Genomic DNA, 22697 nt, shown 5'->3' with positions numbered 1-22697 from the left:
CTAACACGAATGAATGTTCATTATTAGATGACTCTCCATATTGTATTATTTTACTCTCTATATATATACCTGCATCATTATCTGACACTCCATATTTGTATTGTTTTGACTCTATGGGGGGTATTCAATTGTTTGAAAAGTCAGTTGGGAGTCTGTTTTTTCTAACAGACAGGAAAAAACAGACACTCAACCGACTTTTCAAACAATTGAATTCCAGCCTATATCTCCATTGTTAGATTACTCTCTATACCAGCATTACCATCTTGCTCTCCATAGCTGCAGCTATCTAACTCTCCATACCTCCGTCATTTGCTCGCTTTCCATACCTGCACTGTTATCTTACTCTCCATAGCTGAAGCTATCTGACTCTCCATACCTCCATCATTAGCTCACTTTCCATACCTGCACTGTTATCTTATTCACCATATCTGCATTGTTATCTGACGCTCCATACCTGCATTGTTATCTGACTCTCCATAAACCCATCAATAGCTCACTTTCCATGCCTGCATTGTTATCTGACTCTCCAGAATCCATCAATAGCACACTTTCCATATCTGCTCTGTTATCTTACTCACCATATCTGTATTGTTATCTGATGCTCCATCCCTGCATTATCTGATGCTCCATAAATCCATCAATAGCTCACTTTCCATACCTGCATTGTTATCTGACTCTCCAAAATCCATCAATAGCTCACTTTCCATACCTGCATTGTTATCTGACTCTCCAAAATCTATCAATAGCTCACTTTCCATACCTGCACTGTTATATTACTCTCCATACCTGCAGCTATCTGACTGTCCATACCTCTATCATAAGCTCACTCTCTATACCTGAAATGATATCTTTCTCACCATATCTGCATTGTTAACTGGCACTCCGTATCTGCATGGTAATCTAATTCTCCATACCTGCATTGGTAGATGGATCTCTATACTTGCATGCATCATTATATGACTCTTTCACCCTCTGCATTTTATTTGACTCTCTCCAGGAACATAACTACATCTTTATCTGATTCTCGATACCTGCATACATGTATCAGTCTTTGGAGGGTATTGAACAAGGTTTGGAGAGAGAAAAAGTACCAATCAATCAGCTAATTTCTGTCATTTTTCAAACATAGCCTGTAATATGACAGTTAGGAGCTAACTGGTTGATACTTTATCTGTCTCCGCTTTATCTCTCTCCAAGCTTTGAAAAATATCCCCCACTGACTCTCCATACTTGCATTGTTATTTTATGCTCTGTGTACTGATATAATTATCTGGCTATTTCCATACCTGCATGGTATCTAAGTCAACATACCTGCATAGTTATCTGACTCCACATACCTGCATCATTATCTCTCTCCCTACCTTAATGGTTATCTGGCTCTACATACCCACATTGTTATATGACTCTCACCATACCTGCATCTTTATCTGACTCTCTCTATACATGCATCTTTACGTGACTCTCACCATATCTGCATCTTTAACTGACTCTCACCATAGAAGCACCTTTTTCTTACTCTCTCCATACCTAAATCATCTAACTCTCTTCATACCGGCATCATTATCTGACTCTCTCCATACCTGCATCTTTACCTGACTGTCACCATACCTTCATCTTTATCTGACTCTCTCATTAACTGCATCTTTTTCTGACTCTCACCATACATGAATCTTTAACTGACTTTCTCCATACCTGCATCTTTATCTGACTCTCTCCATATCTGCATCATTATCTGACTCTCTCCATACCGGCATCATTATCTGACTCTCTCCATACCTGCATCTTTACCTGACTGTCACCATACCTTCATCTTTAGCTGACTTTCTCCATACCTGCATCTTTATCTGACTTTCTCCATACCTGCATCTTTATCTGACTCTCTCCATATCTAAATCATTATCTGACTCTCTCCATACCTGCCTCATTATCTGACTCTCTCCATGCATCGTTATCTGACTCTCTCCATACCTGCATCATTATCTGACTCACTCCATACATGTTTTATTATGTGATTCTCTCCATACCTGCATCGTTATCTGACTCTCTCCATACCTGCATCGTTATCTGACTCTCTCCATACCTGCATCATTATCTGACTCACTCCATACCTGCCTCATTATCTGACTGTCTCCATGCATCGTTATCTGACTCTCTCCATACCTGCATCGTTATCTGACTCTCTCCATACCTGCCTCATTATCTGACTCTCTCCATGCATCGTTATCTGACTCTCTCCATACCTGCATCGTTATCTGACTCTCTCCATACCTGCCTCATTATCTGACTCTCTCCATGCATCGTTATCTGACTCTCTCCATACCTGCATCGTTATCTGACTCTCTCCATACCTGCATCATTATCTGACTCTCTCCATACCTGTTTTATTATGTGATTCTCTCCATACCTGCATCTTTATCTAACTCTTTACATCTTTATCTGACTTTCTCCACACCTGTATCCTTATCTGGCTCTTCATACCTGCAGTGTAAATTACTGCAGTCATGGAGACCAGAAACCAGCCCAGATAAAAGTATTTGGGAAGAAACAATCACACACCTGCTTCCCTCTCGCAGTGAGAGAGTTACAGGATATCCCCAGTAGTAAAACCACAGTTCAGATATTTATACACACGCCTGTACAGGATACTAAGAGATTATGCGCAGAGAACGCTGCAATAAAGGGTTTCCCTGTGACTGGATGGTAAAGGAATCTTAAGAACAACCTTTCAACCCATTTTGTATTCCGGGTCTCCTGGGATCTTTAGCGTTATCGGCCATAATGCGTGAGTAGAGCTAGCTATCCCCCTTCTCTGTGTGTCTGTGACGCGCAGCCCCCTCCCCGCTTTATATAAGGGGCTGGCACTGCAGTAGTGGAGCGCTCAGCGGACAGCTCTTGGTGCTGAACTGAACATAGAGCGGGAGCTTCCCGTCACTCAAAGCCATTGTGCTCCTGCACGTCTGTTACTCAAGTAGGACTTCTCAGAAGACCAAGCCATGATCACCGGAGCTTGTTGGAGGTGCCTCCTCCTCTCCTTCTTTTTTCTAAGGGGATCTGCACAGAATTTTGCACAGACGAGGTTTATATGCACTTCAGTGCCTGTTGACATGGATATGTGCACTTCATCCATGCAGAACAGTGGTCCCACAGAAGACCTGAAGACCACCATTCTGCAGCTGCGAGAGACAGTTATCCAACAAAAAGAGACGATAATGAATCAAAAAGATACTATCAGGGACCTGACTGGCAAGCTAGCCAGATGTGAGGGTCAGACCGTCCTGGAAATCCCATCCAATGAACCCAAAGGTGGTGCTCCCGGCTCCCGGAAAAAAGAGACTGGGACTTCTAAAAACACAATGGGAGATTTATCGAGGAGCCCCACAGCTGAGACCCTCACGCAGCTCGGACAGACTCTGCAAAGTCTGAAGACAAGACTGGAGAACTTGGAGGTGAGACCAGCTGTATAATTTATATTGTCTTATTTGGTGAATAGAATACATTTGATAAAACATAACTATTTGTTTCAGTAATACATTGTACAATTCGGTGCAGATGCCTTGGGCAGCACAGAGATGTGAAACTGAATAAAATATAGATGTGTGTGTTTTTACAGTCGATTTTAATTAAAACGATAGACGGACCTGACATTGAGTTTATTGTAACATTATACTTTCGCCGAATCTGTTTACTGTTTATCTGTCATATTAGAACGAGGCGCATTGCCAACCCATTAGACACATGATTACCTAAGTCAACACGCTTTAATGAGTTTAATTGAGAAAGTAGAATGTTTAGTGATGTTTGTGACAATCCACTTACTGACTGCACGACATGCCCCTTGCAGCAATACAGCAGAGGTAATTCATCTGTCCAAGCCACCAGTCTGAAAGATCTGCTGCAAACCAAGATAGATGACCTGGAGAAACAAGTTCTCTCCAGAGTGAACAACCTAGAGGAGGGGAAGGTGAACCTGAAGAACGAGACTGAGCTACGAGGAAAAATTGAAAGCGCTTTAACCTCCCTTCAGCAGAGGATTACTGATTTGGAAAAAGGTGATGACAAAGATATAATCAATATAAGATACTACTGTCTATTCATGGGAACCGTATAGAGAGAGTAATTGTGGTAATTGTGGTATTTAGGTACAAATGTTATGCAGCGGCAGACGATTATTTATTGAATTGAATGAAAATATTTACATGAAACGAGCGCTGCTTGTTAAATAGAATTTTAAACAGCAAAATAAATCCTGCCACTGGCGATCACGGTGCAGCCATGTTTAGGGTTACATACTGTATGAAACTGATTTCCAGACTGAGTTGTACATGTTTTCGGTTTTACTTGTTTACAATCTATATTTAATATAATTTGTGTCATGATAGATCGCTTTCATGACAAGCGGAGATGGAGTGTGAAAGGACCTAATAGTGGAACCCTGAACATTGCACCATCCTTTATAATGCCACACTCAGCGCCCAGTATTTATTGTATCACAAAAGTGTGAAATAGTCATTTATTAAAAATGTCATTATATGGCAACATTTCTATACCTCCCCATTAAACCAGATTTCACAGGCATTTACGGCGTAATAAAAAGGGAGCACTCTACATCATAATGTATTGCAGATTGGATGGTCTGTGTCCAAAATGCATGAAGTCCACAGACGTGTGATGTGACTCTTGCTGTTCTAAGGTCTCCCATCTGTGGAATGACTCCTTCTCTGATTCATGCTTGCCCCACATTGTATATGCCTCTGTGGATTGGAACCTGCATAGAAGAGTGGGCAGCATTCACATTGCAGCTGTGTTCACCGGTCGAGGTGACCTGAGGAAAATGTAGCTTTCTCAGCATTTTCATCCTCATAGACCACGGGTTTGGTCCAGTCACCGTGGTTTGTCACCGGATGCCGGCAGAATACTGATTAGTGTTCACAATTCGTTGCTATACATTTTTTTTACAACGTGAAAAAAAAAAAAAGTACAAGTACCCTAAGCATTTCCATATTAATAATTATTCAAGGCAAACTCGAATGGGGCTGTTGCGTTGGCGCCCCCTGCTGCATATCAAGGATGTAACATGCTTATAGAAAATATAGTATTTCATTAGATCATGTCACTCAGATAAAGATTTTGTGTATTAGGCACTGATTCTATAGGAGTGTTTCGGCTTCTTGTAAACGTGCCTGTATTTTCCTTCTATTTAGGCCAAAAAGAGAATAGACCTGCAGACAAATTTCAGCTCACCTTTCCACTTAGAACGAACTACATGTATGCAAAAGTCAAGAAGAGCTTGCCCGAAATGTACGCTTTCACTGTCTGCATGTGGCTGAAATCCAATGCTTCGCCTGGTGTTGGAACTCCATTTTCTTATGCAGTACCTGGCCAAGCCAACGAGCTAGTGCTTATTGAGTGGGGCAACAATCCAATGGAAATACTAATTAATGACAAGGTAACCAAACCAGTAATCTGCATTACTTCACTACGTCTGATGCACCTGATTACCTTGCCTCGTGTTTCATAACTGTTCTTTAGTAGATCTCCAGATTATAGTAATTATTCCCTTATAATTATCCCTTATATAACACTTATACATTGTGCTGTACTGTACAGTTAGAGCTATTTCATCATGAACATCACTATCTGTGACATAAATTTCTTATCACATACACACAAATTCATGTAGCAGGGCCAATTAATCTACAAGTATGTTTTTGGATTATGGGAGAATATTAGAATAAATCATTGGATTAAATAGTCTACAATACTCATTAAATTCTGTAATTATTATTATATATATTTTTTTTTTTTAAAAAGCCACACGCACATATGTGGGAATGTTCTGCTGCAATGCTGATGTGAACAACAAATCTATTGTATGATTACATTTAAGGAAAAACACTTTCAATAATATATTTTATAATGTGGAAACGCACATAAATCTGCTGCAACCTATGTAGAATGGATATCCTCATCTACAGGCTATAAAGAGTTACTACCGACAATAAAATGTTTTAGTAATTTAGCTGAAATGAAAGTTTTGGGAGTAAGCGATGTAAATAAACGCAATCAATTGTTTTATATATATGTGTGTGTGTGTGTGTGTGTGTGTGTGTGTGTGTTTTCTGTGCAAAATTTGTACAATCTCGAATGTATAGCTCACTAATTCATTCTTTTGAACAGGTGGCGAAACTGCCCTTTGTTATCAATGATGGTAAATGGCATCACATCTGTATTGCATGGACCACAAGGGATGGCGTGTGGGAAGCCTATCAGGATGGAGTGCTTAGAGGAAATGGAGAAAATTTGGCTCCATATCACCCCATCAAAAACCAGGGAGTCTTAGTGCTCGGCCAAGAACAGGTATAATGATTGGACAGTGGTATAACTAATACTTCTGTCTCCGCTTTATCACTTAGCTTTCATTTGAAAGTTATTGCAAGTGTTTCACATATGTTAATGGTAATTCTTTTTGATGAGTTCATGTTTCAGTTTACATCATTTTACATATGCTTTTCAAGTAATACATATCAGTTGCCTTATATTAGTAATAAAAGTATTACACTTCAAGTTGTAATTCAAACACCATATGTCAGTGAGCTATTGGGTGATTGTCATTTGTATATTATCTACAGTTAGTCAGGTAAACTGATATGGCTTATTATGTTATGGAGAATTACACACAAATTCTTTGTTCTTCAGTTTTTTAAGCCATTTACATGGTTAAGTATTCATTTATTTTCGTTTTGTTTTTCATAGGACACCCTAGGAGGTGGATTTGATGCCACCCAGGCTTTTGTTGGGGAGCTGGCCCATTTCAATATGTGGGATAGAAAGCTGGTTGTTGGAGAGGTGTATAACCTGGCGACCTGCAGCAACAAAGCACTGACTGGTAATGTCATCAGTTGGGCTGAAACCAACATTGAGATCTATGGTGGTGCCACCAAGTGGACATTCGATGCATGTCGTCAGATCAATTGAACAGATTATGGATTGGATTTCGTTTCTCAGCTTGAAGATATCATCGGCCTCATCTTGCACCCTGCCTTTCAAATGAGGGCTCATCAGCAACAAGGTTGTTTCATTTTTTTATCCTGAAAAAAAAAAACTATTCTAGAAAAATAACCACCAAAAGAAGCAAAACGATAACATTGCAACTTATTCACTCGTTTTATCCATAAACCACACCTTGCATCTCAAACTTGGAGCAAGAGCTTCAGCATTTTTAGGAAAGGCACACAAGGATTTCAGCCAGAAGATTTTTTAGGGAGATTCACTTTTGTATTTAGGAAGATCTCTTGACAGTTTGGTTTTCACATTGCCAACTTGGTTTAACCTTTTAGCTGCTGGAGAGGTCTGCACGGAGATGGCCTACAAGTGTCTCTTGCAGGGCCAGCAGGGATGGGGTTAATCCTGAGTGCCTTGCGCTGGTACCAATATTCAGCACATTTCATTTGCATCCTTTTTAGACTTCTCCTCTTTAACGTATTAGAATCACAATAAGTGTTTGTTATGCGGTTTGTTTGAGGCAATCTTGACATCTCCAGCTCTTTTAATTTGCTTTCAGATTGCTGTCAGTGGAAGCTTTGATTTGAACCATGTACACGGTCCTCACACAGTCAGGGTTTGGGGACTTGCTTTCAATTCAATAACTCCAGCAGATGCTAAGAGCATGGCAGACAATACACCAACCCTCCACTGGAGAAGGGTTCAGACACACCGTAGCAATTTTTGTGGATAAATCTTTTCATCTGTTTAAACAATATGTAAATATTTAATTTCTCAGCCAACGCACTCTTGTTTTCCGTTATAGTCTCATGTGTGCATTATAAATGTCCTGAGAATTCTGTTTTCACCCCAGTAGACTTGTTTCTCTCTACAAGTTACTGGAATATTATGGTGAAAACACATAGCTGTGTAAGAGGACACTAATGAGATTTGATAATGAACAATTTTATAATGTGCAATGATACTCTTTCTAATTTATTTAAAGCCCTTTCTATAATGAAAATCAAAAAAACATAATTTTCTTATTCTATTGTGCAGTTTGGATGCCTAATCTGGTTACTGTTTTTTTGTTTTTAAGATTTTAAGCACTTTCTCTGCTAGCCATAATTATTATAATAATAGCATTTAAATGATAATTTTCAAGTTCAGATATATATGTCATATATTTTACCTGTATCACTGATCTATCTTATAAAGTAGAGGTGGCTCTCCAGCTGTTGTGAAACTACAAGATTCAGAGTATGCTGAGCCTTGTAGTTCAACATCAGTTATAGATCTGCAGATATCCTAATTGATAACTATAACATATATTTACTATATTTTCTATAATAAATCACTGATACAATTAGGGTTCATTATCAACTACACATTGTGGTATGTTATTGATGCCTAGTTGCAGCAGTATGTTTCTTGTACATAGGGAACAGGCCATACTTTTACACGACTACTGTATATAGGGGGTCATTCCGAGTTGATCGCTCGCTAGCAGTTTTTAGCAGCCGTGCAAACGCATTGTCTCCGCCCACCGGGGAGTGTATTTTCGCTTTGCAGAAGTGCAAACGTCTGTGCAGCAGAGCACCTGCAAAAACATTTTGTGCAAAACAAGACCAGCCCTGGACTTACTCTTCGTGTGCGTTGATTCTAACATTGGAGGGATTGCTTTTGACGTCATACACCCGCCCAGCGTTCGCCCAGCCACGCCTGCGTTTTTCCCTGGCACTCCTGCGTTTTTTCAAACACTCCCAGAAAACTGTTAGCTGACACACATAAACGCCCCATTCCTGTCAATCTTCTTGCGGCCGCCAGTGCAAATGAAATCGTCGATAGAACCTGTGCAAAACTACAATTCTCTTTCTACCTATATGTCGCGTGTGCGCATTGCGGTGCATACGCATGCACAGATTAGCCGTTTTTTTTACACTGATCGCTACATAGCGAACAACGGCAGCTAGCGATCAACTCGGAATGACCCCCATAGTCGGCACAGCTCTCAGAGTAATGTTAACTACTGTAAATTACCTCTATGAAAACCTATTACAGGTTTACACACTAGAGGTCTCCAACTGTTGTTATCCACAGCTCCTTTGCCTAGAAGAACAACTGCATTCATGCATTAGTGGGGTGTAGTACTGGTGACCGGCGGTCTCCTGACCGCCGGTCACCTTACCGACGCCGGGATCCCGGCAGCATACCGACGCCGGGATCCCGGCGGGGAGGGGCGAGTGCAGCAAGCCCCCTGCGGTCGCCACGGGTTCTATTCCCACTCTATGGGTGTCGTGGACACCCACGAGTGTAAATAGTCCCTGTTGGTCGGCATGCCGACCATCGGGATAGTGAGCCGTCGGGCTCACGGAGGAGGTCATGTGACTGTCGGTCAGCTGACCGGCGGTCACATGAATACCACCCCATTAGTGGGCCCACAGTAAAAACAAGATTAGTGGGCCCCATGTCCTTCCATCTAATTCTAGCTTGGTCAAAGGTAGATTCAGGGTTAGGATTTAAGCTAGCATTAGGGGCATGGAATTGTTAGGATTACAATCTAACAGCTAGAGAGCCATAAATAAACCACCTACAAAATGCAAGTGGAACAATCCCTAGTGGAATGAGCAGTAACAGTTTCCTTATAATATTTTTGCTGTATATCTGGAAGCGATGAGTGGGGTGGGGGGTGGGGTGGGTCGAGGTATTTAGGGGTATTTATGGACACAGAAACCTTATCCACATATTCTAGAACCATTTATGTCTGACTGTAACTTTACAGTATCTGACATGCTGTTACTTTTAGTCAGTAGAACCACACTTTCCTATCAATGTAGCCATAGACAATCCCTAATGCTAAAGATGTCAATACACTTTTTTCCTTCTTGTACTTCAGACTTGCACTGAATAAAATATGCCTCTCTCAGGTACTTGCCATTTATGATGGATGCTGTTGCAATGACAGTGTATTTTTGCCTAATTACTGTGTAAAACAACCCCCAGGACTTACCTTAGGATGTAGCTATAGGGGTAATTCCTGATAATTGCCTCTGGCAAACGTAGATGCTTAGTGCACCCAAAGCCTTCCACCTTTTGATAACTCAGTGTTCTGTAACAAATTATAAAAGGAAGTTTACTATATGTGATGTTATGTACAAAAAAAGAAAAAAAGAAAAAAGAAAAAGGAAAGACATTTAGATGTGGGTTACCCTCTCTTCCTTTATTGTAAAGATATAGCGAAATATAGAGAAACGCACTTATTTTCACACAAATTCTATGTTTTCTACAGTGTGTTTAAACTCTCTGGAGACAGATTTGTTACTTGAAATCTTATTGAGCATTTAGGGTATGAAGTGTTGAACCTTTTCTGACTGGCAGAAATAGAGTCCTGGAATTACCTCCTTTCACTGCCTTTCAGTGTACGGACCACTACATCTAAAATACAAGTTGCTTGATATTGAAGATGAGACAGGAACAAGTATGTTTTAAATATTCAAAACTCATGTTTCAAATATGGTCAATACATCATATTGTGCGACTGTGACCCGCAAAGGCCTGTATCTGTGCACAGTATGAAATCACTAGAGTAAATTCAGGCAGCCTGTGGGTTTCAGTATACTGGTAGGGTCTGCTGGACATTGCAGATCCCCAACAACTAGACTGCTGCAGGTAGTCTACCTCAAATCAACAGTATACTCTGAAAACGTGTTACTAACCTAAATGGCTATTATGTTGATTTATATATATATATGCATTATTTATTTAAATATATATTTCCAATATCGAAAACAGTGGTTTCAGTATGTAAAGAACATGTATACTGTATCTTTCTTACCAGCAAAAGTCAGTATAAGGTAAATATCCCTTTACATCTTCCAAAAGAAAAACAAAGCAATGTGTTTAGAAATAGTAGCAGGAGGGCTGCAGGTACAAACCAGTCTGTAGAAGACAGCCTAACTTTTACAAATGCATTTATTTATTAATTTCGGGCTTTTATTTTTTTTATATATTGCAAGCATATTTGCCAGCGCTTTATAGAGACTATTTGTCCATTCAAGTCAGTCCAAGCCCCAGTGGAGCTTACAGTCTATGGGGGTTATTCAGAGTTCATAGCAGTTTTTGCTACTTTAGCAAAAACTGCTACTGATAAAATTGCATGCTGGAGGCCACCCAGCTCAGGGCAATGCAACCCAGCATGTGTGGCGCTGCCCAGCGATGCAATCAGTTTAATTGCAATCACATTGCAAAATGAGAATTAAAGGTAGACCCCTGCATATGCAACCAGGCTGCGTGTGCAGGTGGTCCGGTGCCATGTTTCCTATTGCAAGAAATGCTGGCAACATCATCAGGCCGCCCTAAAAATCTGCCATGACTCGCCTGCATTTTCTGCACTCCCCCCAACGCCACCCCGAATGCCCGCTGCCTGTCAATCACGATCTAATCGCATCTTTCCGGGATGCAATCGCATAGCGAAAGTCCGCGCATGCACACTACGGCCGCAGCGCATGCACAGATGGTTGAAAATTGTAAATTTGTGAAATTGTCAACATTGCGTTCTCCCAGTGGAGTCACAAGGCGGGTGCGGGGGTGCGGCCCGCACCCGGGTGTGACACCAAATGTCAGCTCCTCCGCAGTGTCAGGAGCCAGGTGCTGCAGTGAGAAAGTCTCCTACAGCACCCGGCTCCTTTCGTAGAAGAGGAGCGTCAGCGCACGGAGACTGTCTCTGTGGGAAGCCCAGCAGCATGCCTCCAGAGTGACGATTCGTGATCCATGCGAAGCCACGGCCCCTATGTGTATGGCCACACCCCCTTTTTGCCGTGAGTACGGCAGGAAATCAGGGGTGCGCACCGGCTGTCACCACACCTGGTGACGCCTCTGCATCCACCTCTAAATACCCCCTTATATTCCCTACTACATGTACAAAAAACATATAAACAATAGGGTTCATTTTTGTTGTTAACCTACCAGTATATGGAAACCAGAATTACCTACCAACATCGCCCGAGGCTAATTCAAGATTAGGGGGTGTATATGACACACCAAGGGCGCAATCACGTAATATTTTTTTTTGGGTGGGGGTGGATTTTATAGAAACACCTCTGGACCTCCCACAATTTGAGAGAAATCCCTTAAAATGGACACAGTTGGGAGATATGCATTTGGTATCATTACAAGATGTATTTTCATATTTGTTTTACTTGTATTTACGGTGTAGTGGTCCGTTAAATCATTCAGCAAGCATATTAGTACAGGGGTTGAGACACACAATGTATAAATGGTACTTCAAATCTACTGTGTATGACATTTCTTGTTAAATAAGATATTTTTCTTTAAAATCCTGATTCACTGTGGATACTGGAAAGAAATTAGAGCAAAATCAACTTTTGATTTAACATACCAGACCTACAACTTACAAGTTGGGATTCTCTTCTATGCTTGCTCACATATATTTCCGGTATTGAATAATTAGATATGTTTTTGCTGACCAAAGCTGTAAATTCCCCACTGACCTTGTTGTCCTCCATATTCTCTATCCCCTTCCTGTTCTCTCTGATTTGTATGGGGTAATGCCACAAATTGATACCCTCTGTCTTTTCTCTCTCTATGTTTACCATTGACATTCATATTATCTTTATGTTGGATTCACTGCTGAAATTAATTGTTGACTTTATTTTTACACAATAAAAAAAGAGAAGAAGCAATCTGTTTTTTTTTCTTTAATGGGTTTGGTATCTATTGTAAATTGTAATATAGGGGTATATTTACTAAGCCTTTGATGGAGATAAAGCGTATGGCGATAAAGGGCCCGATTCATACCTGATCGCTGCTTTACGTTTTCGCACAGCGAGCGATTATCGAACTACTGCATATGCACCACACGGCGCATGCTTGATGGACAGCAGCGATAATTCTGGCCAAAAATTTCATTGGCACGGAGTACGCAAGGTAACTGACAGGAAGAGGCCGATTGTTGGTGTTAACTGGCTGTTTACTGGGTGTGTCCGGGAAAACGCAAGCGTTTTCAGGTAGGGTGTGTGATGTCAGCTCCGGCCCGATCAGCCTGATTTCTTCGCACTGGAGGAGTGAATATTGAGCTACACAGACTGCACAGAATGGGGAAAACATTAGATGGTGAGTGTGATGCGAACGGTTTTGCAGCTGTGCGCTGACTGAAGGGAATTTTCGCACAGCGTGCACATGCATTCGCACACTTGCGTGGGGCAAATATTCACTCCACCTGGGAGACGACTATCTGATCGCAGGACGGTGTAATTTGCAGCACAGCGATCAGGTCTGAATTAGGCCCAAAGTGCCAGCCAATCAGCTCCTGTCTGCCATCTGTGTTTAAATAATGACAGTTAGGGGCTGGTTGGTTAGTACTTTATCTCTGTCCACTTTATCTCCATCCAAGGCTTAGTAAACAGACCTCATAATGCTGAAACATGTTTATTATCATGTGGCTATGTAGCAAAAATAATTCCCCTTAAGTCCCCCACACACTAGTACGATTTTGCGCTTTTCGGGCGATTTTGGTCCACCGGGCTGATAAATCATGTGAAAAGTGTCAAGTCATGTGTCATTTACTTCCGATTCAATGTGCGGTCCTGTGCGCATCGGATCGGATCCGGATATTGTCACTGCTGCACCAAGGATACATTGTGTTCCAGAGCAGTGGATGGGATCGCATGCAAAATATCGTATGCAAAATGACCGCATACCAGGGGCAGTGCCTCACCTGTCATGATCCCTATCATACTCACAGTTCTCACTATAAAAATGATTGGGAGAACACAAAGAAGATATTTATAACTTATAAGCATCTTCTTTGTAGTAATACAAGCATTTTTATAGCTAAAACTTACTAGATTTGTAGGGCTCCCTGAACTGCAGGGAGAGATAGAGATGAGGCAGCAGCAGCAGCAGCTCAGCCTCATCTCTCACACTGTCAGGCACTGCCTGTACAGATGGGAGGAGCTATACAGCAGCCAATCAGACAGCAAAGAACAGAGAAATGGGAGGCATGCCTCACAGTGGAGGCGTGCTTCAGCTCTGATGGACAGCTCGGATTGGTCATGTGACCAATCCAGGAAGTGCAGGGAGACAAACAAGGGAGCTGAGCAGCATGACAGGGGAGGAGGGAAGTGGGGATCCAAAGTGCCAGCAGCAGCCACCCGGGCACAGTGACTGGGGTGAGTAGATGCCAGAACCTGGACTGTGTGTGTGTGTGTCATCTTTAGTGAGTGTGGAGACAGGTGTGTGTGTGTGTGTGTGGTACCTGTAGTGATGTGGGGACAGGACTCTGCATGTGTGTGTGTGTGTGTGTGTGTGTGTGTGTGTGTGTGTGTGTAGTGAGAGGGGGGACAGGACTGTGTGTGTGTGTGTGTGTGTGTCTGTAGTGAGAGGGGGGACAGGACTGTGTGTGTGTGTGTGTGTGTGTGTGTGTGTGTGTGTGTGTGTGTGTGTGCGTGCCATGTGTAGTGAGTGTGGGGACAGGACTATGTTTTTGTGTCATCTGTAGTGAGTGCAGGGACAGGACTGTGTGTGTATGGCATCTTTAGTGAGTGTGGAAACAGGTGTGTGTGTCATCTGTAGTGAGTGTGGGGACAGGACTATGTGTGTGTGGCTACAGTAGTGACATGTTGTGTACATACAGTATATGTTCCTGCTCTCCTTCCCTAGGTGCTGCTGACAATATCACTGTTGATTATATTGCCCTATGTTACTTGCTGCACCAGGCCGGTGTTGTTCTGTACGTGAGGGGGCAATGGGGGGCATCTCACCCAGAGGTTAGTATGCACCAGTTTACGCACAACACTAGGGTGATGGCTGTGACCTGGCTATTACTGTATGTACAGTATGTTCTCCCTGTGTTTGCATGGATGTAGTGAAGGGACATAAGAGTGAGACCGGCTCCTGGCACTGAGAGCCACCACCATTTGTGCCTCCCCAGCCTCTGACCTCACTGCACGTCACTGCTGCATACGATGTATCGTATGCGAGATAGCCGCTAGCGGGAAGTTGCTGAGGTATCGTATGTGAGGCTGCATGCAATACCTTGCCTTAATGTATGGCCACCTTTACTGTATGTCACATTATGGACTAGTTCTGTGACTGTTTATATGGGTAAGTACATTACTTAGGACATGAAGATTGTGCTTAAGACTGATCATTCTGAGTGGTAGAACTGGATGTTTTGGTTTATCAAATTCTGATTGGCCACTAGCTGCATTAATGTGTCCAAATGCAAGATTACTGAATATTGTGGGAAAATAAATGTACATCAGCTTGAAGGGGTGGAGGTCACACACGTAAGAAGAGCCTGCAGAGCCTTTAGAGTTTTCCCGGGATCCGGTCTCTAGGTCGACGGTAACTAGGTCGACACTATTTAAGTCGACCACTATTGGGCGACAGTAACTAGGTCGACAGGGTTTCTAGGTCGACAGGGTCTCTAGGTCAACAGGTCAAAAGGTCGACATGAGTTTCTCACGATTTTTTTCTTTTTTTGAACCTTTTCATACTTAACGATCCACGTGGACTACGATTGGAATGGTAATCTGCCGAACGAAGCAGTAGCGGAGCGAGGCACCTTGCCCGAAGCGAGGGGACACAGTGCACCAATTGGGGTTCCCGGTCACTCTACGAAGAAAACAACACCAAAAAAACATTAAAAACTCATGTTGACCTTTTGACATGTCAACCTAGACCCTGTCGACCTAAAGACCCTGTCGACCTAGAGACCCTGTCGACCGAGTTACTGTCGACCAATAGTGGTCGACCTAGTTACTATCTACCTTCCATACCACACCCAGTTTTCCCAAATAACTTTCTTTTAAAACGTCGTCAGGGATCTGAGAGGTTGGGTTTTGGCCTATACTTTAAGAAAACATTCTCCACAGAAATCACAAGTGAAGATGCACAAATATCATTATAACTAAAACATTAAAATGTATTAATGTGACAAAGTAAATAAAAGAAAAGAAAGCTAGAGTTTTAATCAATTATTTTAAGAGAAAAGTTGAAAAAAATTGAAATTAATTAGGGTTGTTAAAAATTCATAATAGGCCGCACTTTGAAGTGATCCATTTTACCAGAATGCGTTTTCCCATAGCAAGGTGCAATTTTTTAAATCACACAAAGCGTGTACACAGATGCTCTTTCCATAATCAGATACTGTGTGGGCACCTACAGTTTGACATCCCACACATTTGTACAATACTATTCACTATGAGTTTTTCTGCATCATATATGGATCTTAATTTATTATTTAAATATGATACCAGGGGAGATTAATCATAGCATGAAGAGAGTAAGGGGGGAATTCAAATACCTGCGGTAAATTACTGCAGGTGAAAAATGGGTTTTCCCGGATAGCCTCAACACCCGTTTAAGTAGAAGTCCAAAAGTCATAAATCTAACTCTCTCTGCACATGTTATATCTGCCCCACCTGCAGTGCACATGGATTTGCCCATTAGAGGAAAATGTTGTTTTTGCAATCAACCTTGAATTAGGCCCAGAATCCATGAAATTTTACAGATCCATGTGTTAACAGGGTCATAGCACCCATTAACCCTCTATTTATCGAGGATTTTTTGGGGACCAGCTGAGACAGGTAGACAAAAAAATACCCAATAACTCCTGGCCTTGGGACTAATTGGATAGCCCCCGTGGAGATCAAATAGTCTGCAGCAATCTACTGTTGTTAATAGAATTCTGCCCACCGATTCTGCCATGTTATAGTCTGTGTTTGAAAAAGACTGTTGTTAGCTAATTGGTTGGTACTTTGGGGGAGATGTACTTAAGCATATCGAGCAGTGTGTATGTTCGATATTTGGGTGCCAGCGGTCGCTAGCGACATCATCAGGTTTGATGAGCTGCATATCAAACCAGACGATATTACTAGTGACAACATGTAAAATTCCTAGTGTACGAGAGTACATCTGGCCAATAAAGCTGATTCTGATTTATGCTAATGAAGAACAGAACAGTGATCGTTCCGTCCTTCATTAACATCGCTCAATATGTACCGAGGTTCCAATATGTCGGCCCATTGAGATAAAGTACCAACCAACCAGCTCCTGCCATTTTTCAAACACAACCTGTAACAGGGCAGTTAGGAGCTGATTGGCTGGTGCTTTATCTCTGTCCACTTTATCTCTCTCCTTAGTACATCTTCCCCTTTATCTCTCTCCACTGTATCTGTCACCAAGCTTTGATAAATCTACCTGATCACGAGAAAGCAGGTTACACAAAAGGATTCGGGATGCTGGCGGTTATAATACTGACAGCGGCATCCCGATCATCAAACTCCCAACAGCCCCCCAGAAAGGACCCTAACCCGCTCCTGCCACCTACCCTAACCCTATCCATCCCTTGTGGGTGCCTAACCCCAACCCTCCCTGGTGGAGCCTAACCCTAACCCGCTGCCTAAACCTAACCCTCCCCACTTGGTGCCTAACCCTAACCTCCCCTTGTAAGTGCCTAACCCTAACCCACCCTCCCTCGTACCTAACCATCCCCTTCCCGTCCCCCCATCTAATGCCTAAACCTAGCCTACCACCCCCTGTGGCAGGACGCGAGCGCATCCCGCTAACAGAACAATTGGGATTCCAGGCATCAGTATTTTGACGCCTGGATCCCGAGCTCTATCGAGATTGTGTTGCTGGCATTATGCAGCCGTTTGGGATTCTGGCGTCTCTATTTAGACCGTCGGGATCCGTTCAGGCAAAATTTTAACTACATCCCACGCAAAAAAACAGCTTATATAACAGCATGAATGCAGTGTATTTAACCTCAACTGATCTGATGTTGTCCTTCATCATAGTTGCCAATGTTGGGTAAAATTACTGACTGTCGCATCAAATAAGTCTTTTTTTGCTTAGTAAAAAAAGGTAGAAATATGCCTTACTATAGCACACTAGTTACTGTAGCTATACATGGTATGCAGATATCAGTCCCTATACATGGTATGCAGATATCAGTCCCTGTACATGGTATGCAGAGATCAGTGGCGTAACTAGAAATTTATCTCCCCCAAGCCAAAAAATTCTTCGGCGCCCCCCCCCCCCATCCCCCATAATTGGGAGCAATAAAGGGGTAAATATGCGCGCGCCGAAGGCGCGCGCAGCAAACAAAGGGGGCGTGGCTTCGTTGGAATGGGCGTGGTATTGCAGGAAAAGACTACCTTATACCCCAGTTTTGCAACCTGCACGCCCAGACGTTAGCCACCACAGGAAAGAAAAATAATCCTGATTCATGCCCCTTACATTATTTGTCATTTTTCCTCCTTATAGTAATTCCCAGTATACATTATTCCACATACTGCAATGGCCCTTAGACATTATGCCGCACACAATAATGCACATGACACAATATGCACACACCATAATGCCCCCGACACATTATGCCACACACTATAATGCCTGTGACACATTATGACAGGAATCGCAATGCCCGTTATACATTATGCTACACACTGCACTGCCCCTGATACATTATAGCACATACAATGTCTGTGACACATTATGACACACACTGCAATGTCCGTGATACATTATACCACACACTGCAATGCCCGATACATTATAGCACATACAATGCCTGTGACACATTATGCCACACACTGCAATGACCTTGAGACATTATACCACAATGCCCGTGATATAGTATACCATACACCGTAATGCCTGTGACACATATCGCAATGCCCGTTATACCCTATGCCACACACCGCAATGCCCGTTATATATTATGCCACACTGCAATGACCCTGAGACATTATACCACATACCACAATGCCCGTGATATAGTATACCACACACCGTAATGCCTGACACATTATGACACACACCGCAATGTCCGTGATACATTATGCCACACACTGCAATGACCCTGAGACATTATACCACATATCACAATGCCCGCGATATAGTATACCATACACCGTAATGCCTGTGACACATTATGACACACACCGCAATGTCCGTGATACATTATGCCACACACTGTAATGCCCATTACACATTAAGTCCTACAGTAAGGCTTCTAACTACTTTTCAATTACCTGCTCGTTGTCAGGGGTTTCATGCACTGGGTGTCATGCTCGTTGCCAGGGGTTTCATGCTCTTGGTTCCATGCACGGTGCCAGGGGTTTTCATGCTCAGGGTGTCATGCTCGTTGCCAGGGGTTTCATGCACTGGGTGTCATGCTCGTTGCCAGGGGTTTCATGCACTGGGTGTCATGCTCGTTGCCAGGGGTTTCATGCACTGGGTGTCATGCTCGTTGCCAGGGGTTTCATGCACTGGGTGTCATGCTCGTTGCTAGGAGGTAGTCCTTGTTGCTAGGGCTGTGCTCCCAGTGCCACATATGTCCCCAGTGCCAGATATTCCCCCACGGTGCCAGGTACTCACATGCCCCCAGTGCCAAATATAGCCCCCCCCATGTGCCAGGTACACATATACCCCCCCAGTGCCACATATGCCCCCAGTGCCAGATATTCCCCCACAGTGCCACATATGCCCCCAGTGCCAGATATTCCCCCCCCAGTGCTATATATGCCCCCAGTGCCACATATGCCCCAGTGCCAGATATTCCCCCCCAGTGCCACATATGCCCCCAGTGCCAGATATTCCCCCCCAGTGCCACATATTCCCCCCCCCCAGTGCCATATATGCCCCCAGTGCCAGATATTCCCCCCCAGTGCCACATATGCCCCAGTGCCAGATATCCCCCCCCCCCTGCCACATATGTCCCCAGTGCCAGATATTCCCCCCAGTGCCATATATGTCCCCAGTGCCAGATATTAACCCCCCCCCTTCCTGCCAAATTTGCCCCCAGTGCCAGATGTGCCCCCTCAGTGCGTCCCCCCCCCCCCCGCTTCCTCCGCCGCCGCCGCTCCCCCGCTCCCCTGCTGTTAGGAGGGACACGGAGGGCACAGCGCACGCCTCCCTGTGTCCCTCCTGGGTCTCCGGCGGCCGCGGGTCACTCTAATAAAGGAAGTGCTCACGAACGGCACTTCCTTTATGAGACCCGCGGCCGCCGGAGACCCAGGAGGGACACAGGGTGGCGTGCGCTGTGCCCTCCGTGTCCCTCCTAACAGCAGGGGAGGGAACGAGACCGCAGACTGACATGCGGACGCTCGTCCGCATGTCAGTCTGCACTAAATCAGTGGCGCCCCCGCAGCCCCTCGCCCCCAAGCCACCGCGAGGGCTGCGGGGGCAGTAGTTACGCCACTGGCAGAGATCAGTCCCTATGGTATACATGGTATGCATATATCAGTCCCTATACATGGTATGCAGAGATCAGTCCCTATGGTATACATAGTATGCAGTGATCAGTCCCTATGGTATACATGGTATGCAGATATCAGTCCTTATACATGGTATGCAGATATCAGTCCCTATACATGGTATGCAGAGATCAGTCCCTATGGTATACATAGTATGCAGTGATCAGTCCCTATGGTATACATGGTATGCAGATATCAGTCCTTATACATGGTATGCAGATATCAGTCCCTATACATGGTATGCAGAGATCAGTCCCTATGGTATACATAGTATGCAGTGATCAGTCCCTATGGTGTACATGGTATGCAGATATCAGTCCTTATACATGGTATGCAGATATCAGTCCCTATACATGGTATGCATTGGTCAGTCCCTATACATGGTATGCAGATATCAGTCCTTGTACATTGTATGCAGAGATCAGTCCTTATGGCAGGGGTTCCCAAACTTTTTTGAATCATGTCGCCCTAGAGTATCAGAATTATTTTCACGGCACCCCTAGGCCAAAAGTTTATTTTTGAGAAATTTTGAAAGAAATATTAAATTAAGTAAATTGTATTTATATGTCATCCTTATGCTCAATTGTGTGGTGATGGACACAGTTTTCTTCTGTTTGTCCACATATATTATGATTGGAAGCCACCAGCGCTGGTTTTGCCTATTACATAGACCAGAACATTTTTAAATTGGTCCTGGACCACAAACCCAGGGTACCCCTGCAAGTGTCCTGAGGCACCCCAGGGAGCCACGGCACACAGTTTGAGAACCCATGCCTTATGGTATATATGGTATGCAGAGATCAGTCCGTATACTGCAGGGGTCATGGAACTTTTTTACCTTTTACCACAAAATATATTTAGATACGCTGACGTTACCCCCTTGATTTGAAAGGAAGGAAATCATATATTATCGTGCATATATACTGGTTATCACTGTTTATATGGCATTTCTGAGATACTGTGTGTGTATATATATATATATGAATAAAGAACAAGACCGCGCAATGAGAAATATAGTCTTTTGTATTCAATATAAGTCCGAAATGTATGTTGCTGCAATCCTCCTCCAGGAGCTACTGTACTCCTCAAATCATGTAAAACGAGAAAAAGAATGGAGGGCGCAATCGTGAGTAATAAATCACAGGTACTCTACTGACAAATATCCACTCACATACATTTCAATATAGGGTAACCGGTGCAATGAAGAGAACCAGTGTAGCATCTGGACTGCTGACACTGGTAACCGCCGCTGCTCCACGGACTCCACAACGCTGACCTCACACTCCGGTACTCCGGTTAATGGGTATCACGTAACACGTCCTGCTGGCCACGCCCAACGTGTTTCATCACGGGACTTCGTCAGGGGGACCCGCAGCGGCGGTTACCAGTGTCAGCAGTCCGGATGCTACACTGGTTCTCTTCATTGCACCGGTTACCCTATATTGAAATGTATGTTAGTGGGTATTTGTCAGTAAAGTACCTGTGATTTATTAATCACGATTGCGCCCTCCATTCTTTTTCTCTTTTTTTCTCTCATATATATATATATATATATATATATATATATATATACTTTCCTCTGTGTGAACCGGCACTCTCCTCCTGGGAACTGGCTCCGGTGCCCTACACAAGGCATGTGTATCCTTACATATAGATAGATTAGAGGCGGCACTCGGAGACTTGATCAATATGTGAAAAAAGCCCACGTGTTTATTCGACGTTTCGAAGCCCACGTGTTTATTCGACGTTTATTCGACGTTTCGAGGGTCGAGCCCTCGAGGGGCTCGACCCTCGAAAAGTCGAATAAACACGTGGGCTTTTTTCACATATTGATCAAGTCTCCGAGTGCCGCCTCTAATCTATATATATATATATATATATCCTCCTGTTCTTTCTTTTTAGTTGTGGAGACCCTCCATTAGGTTTTATACTTATTTTTAACCATACATAGAGAGGTCCATATGCTTCTCCAGGATCCTTTTAAATGTTGTGGCACTTGGTATGTATAGCCATTATACAATAATTTTTCACTTAACTGGCTGTAAATACTGTTCTATTATTTAGTCGTTATATTCTGTCATTTAGAATCTGTACCCCTGAGGAAGTCCCAGAACGGGATGAAACGCGTTGGGTTTTGTCTTTTTCTGACTGTATATCTATCCATGCTGCATGCTAGTAAAGAAAAGGCTTACTCAAGCATCTATTCCATCTATGCCACATAGTGTCAAAGAACTGTGCCATTCAACAGATTACTAATTTGAAATGGTATCTCTGTTTATATGCTGATGTTACGTTTTGTGTTAACAATAAATACCAAAACTGTTTTATAAGAAAGTTGTTTTTAATTATGTACTAATATGATGAACAGTACTTCTTGATAGCGCCCTCAGATCTGGATATCATTTGTTGTTCTGAGCCTCATCTAACAGG

At 43.1% G+C, this 22697-nt stretch overlaps 1 protein-coding gene across 1 annotated transcript; it reads left to right on the top strand.

Moving 5' to 3' along the window:
- Positions 1-2854: 2854 nt before the first annotated feature.
- On the top strand, positions 2855-12683 carry NPTX1 (neuronal pentraxin 1). The gene is made up of 5 exons (XM_063961079.1): positions 2855-3446; positions 3842-4049; positions 5202-5446; positions 6178-6357; positions 6754-12683. The coding sequence occupies exons 1-5, from the start codon at positions 2994-2996 to the stop codon at positions 6973-6975; spliced, it is 1308 nt and encodes a 435-aa protein (XP_063817149.1). The 5' UTR covers positions 2855-2993; the 3' UTR covers positions 6976-12683.
- The last annotated feature ends 10014 nt before the right edge of the window (positions 12684-22697 follow it).

Source organism: Pseudophryne corroboree, chromosome 3 (assembly GCF_028390025.1).
Source record: "Pseudophryne corroboree isolate aPseCor3 chromosome 3, aPseCor3.hap2, whole genome shotgun sequence".
In the NCBI taxonomy this organism is placed as follows: Eukaryota; Metazoa; Chordata; class Amphibia; order Anura; family Myobatrachidae; genus Pseudophryne; species Pseudophryne corroboree.
This window is presented reverse-complemented; position numbering and strand designations above follow the sequence as displayed.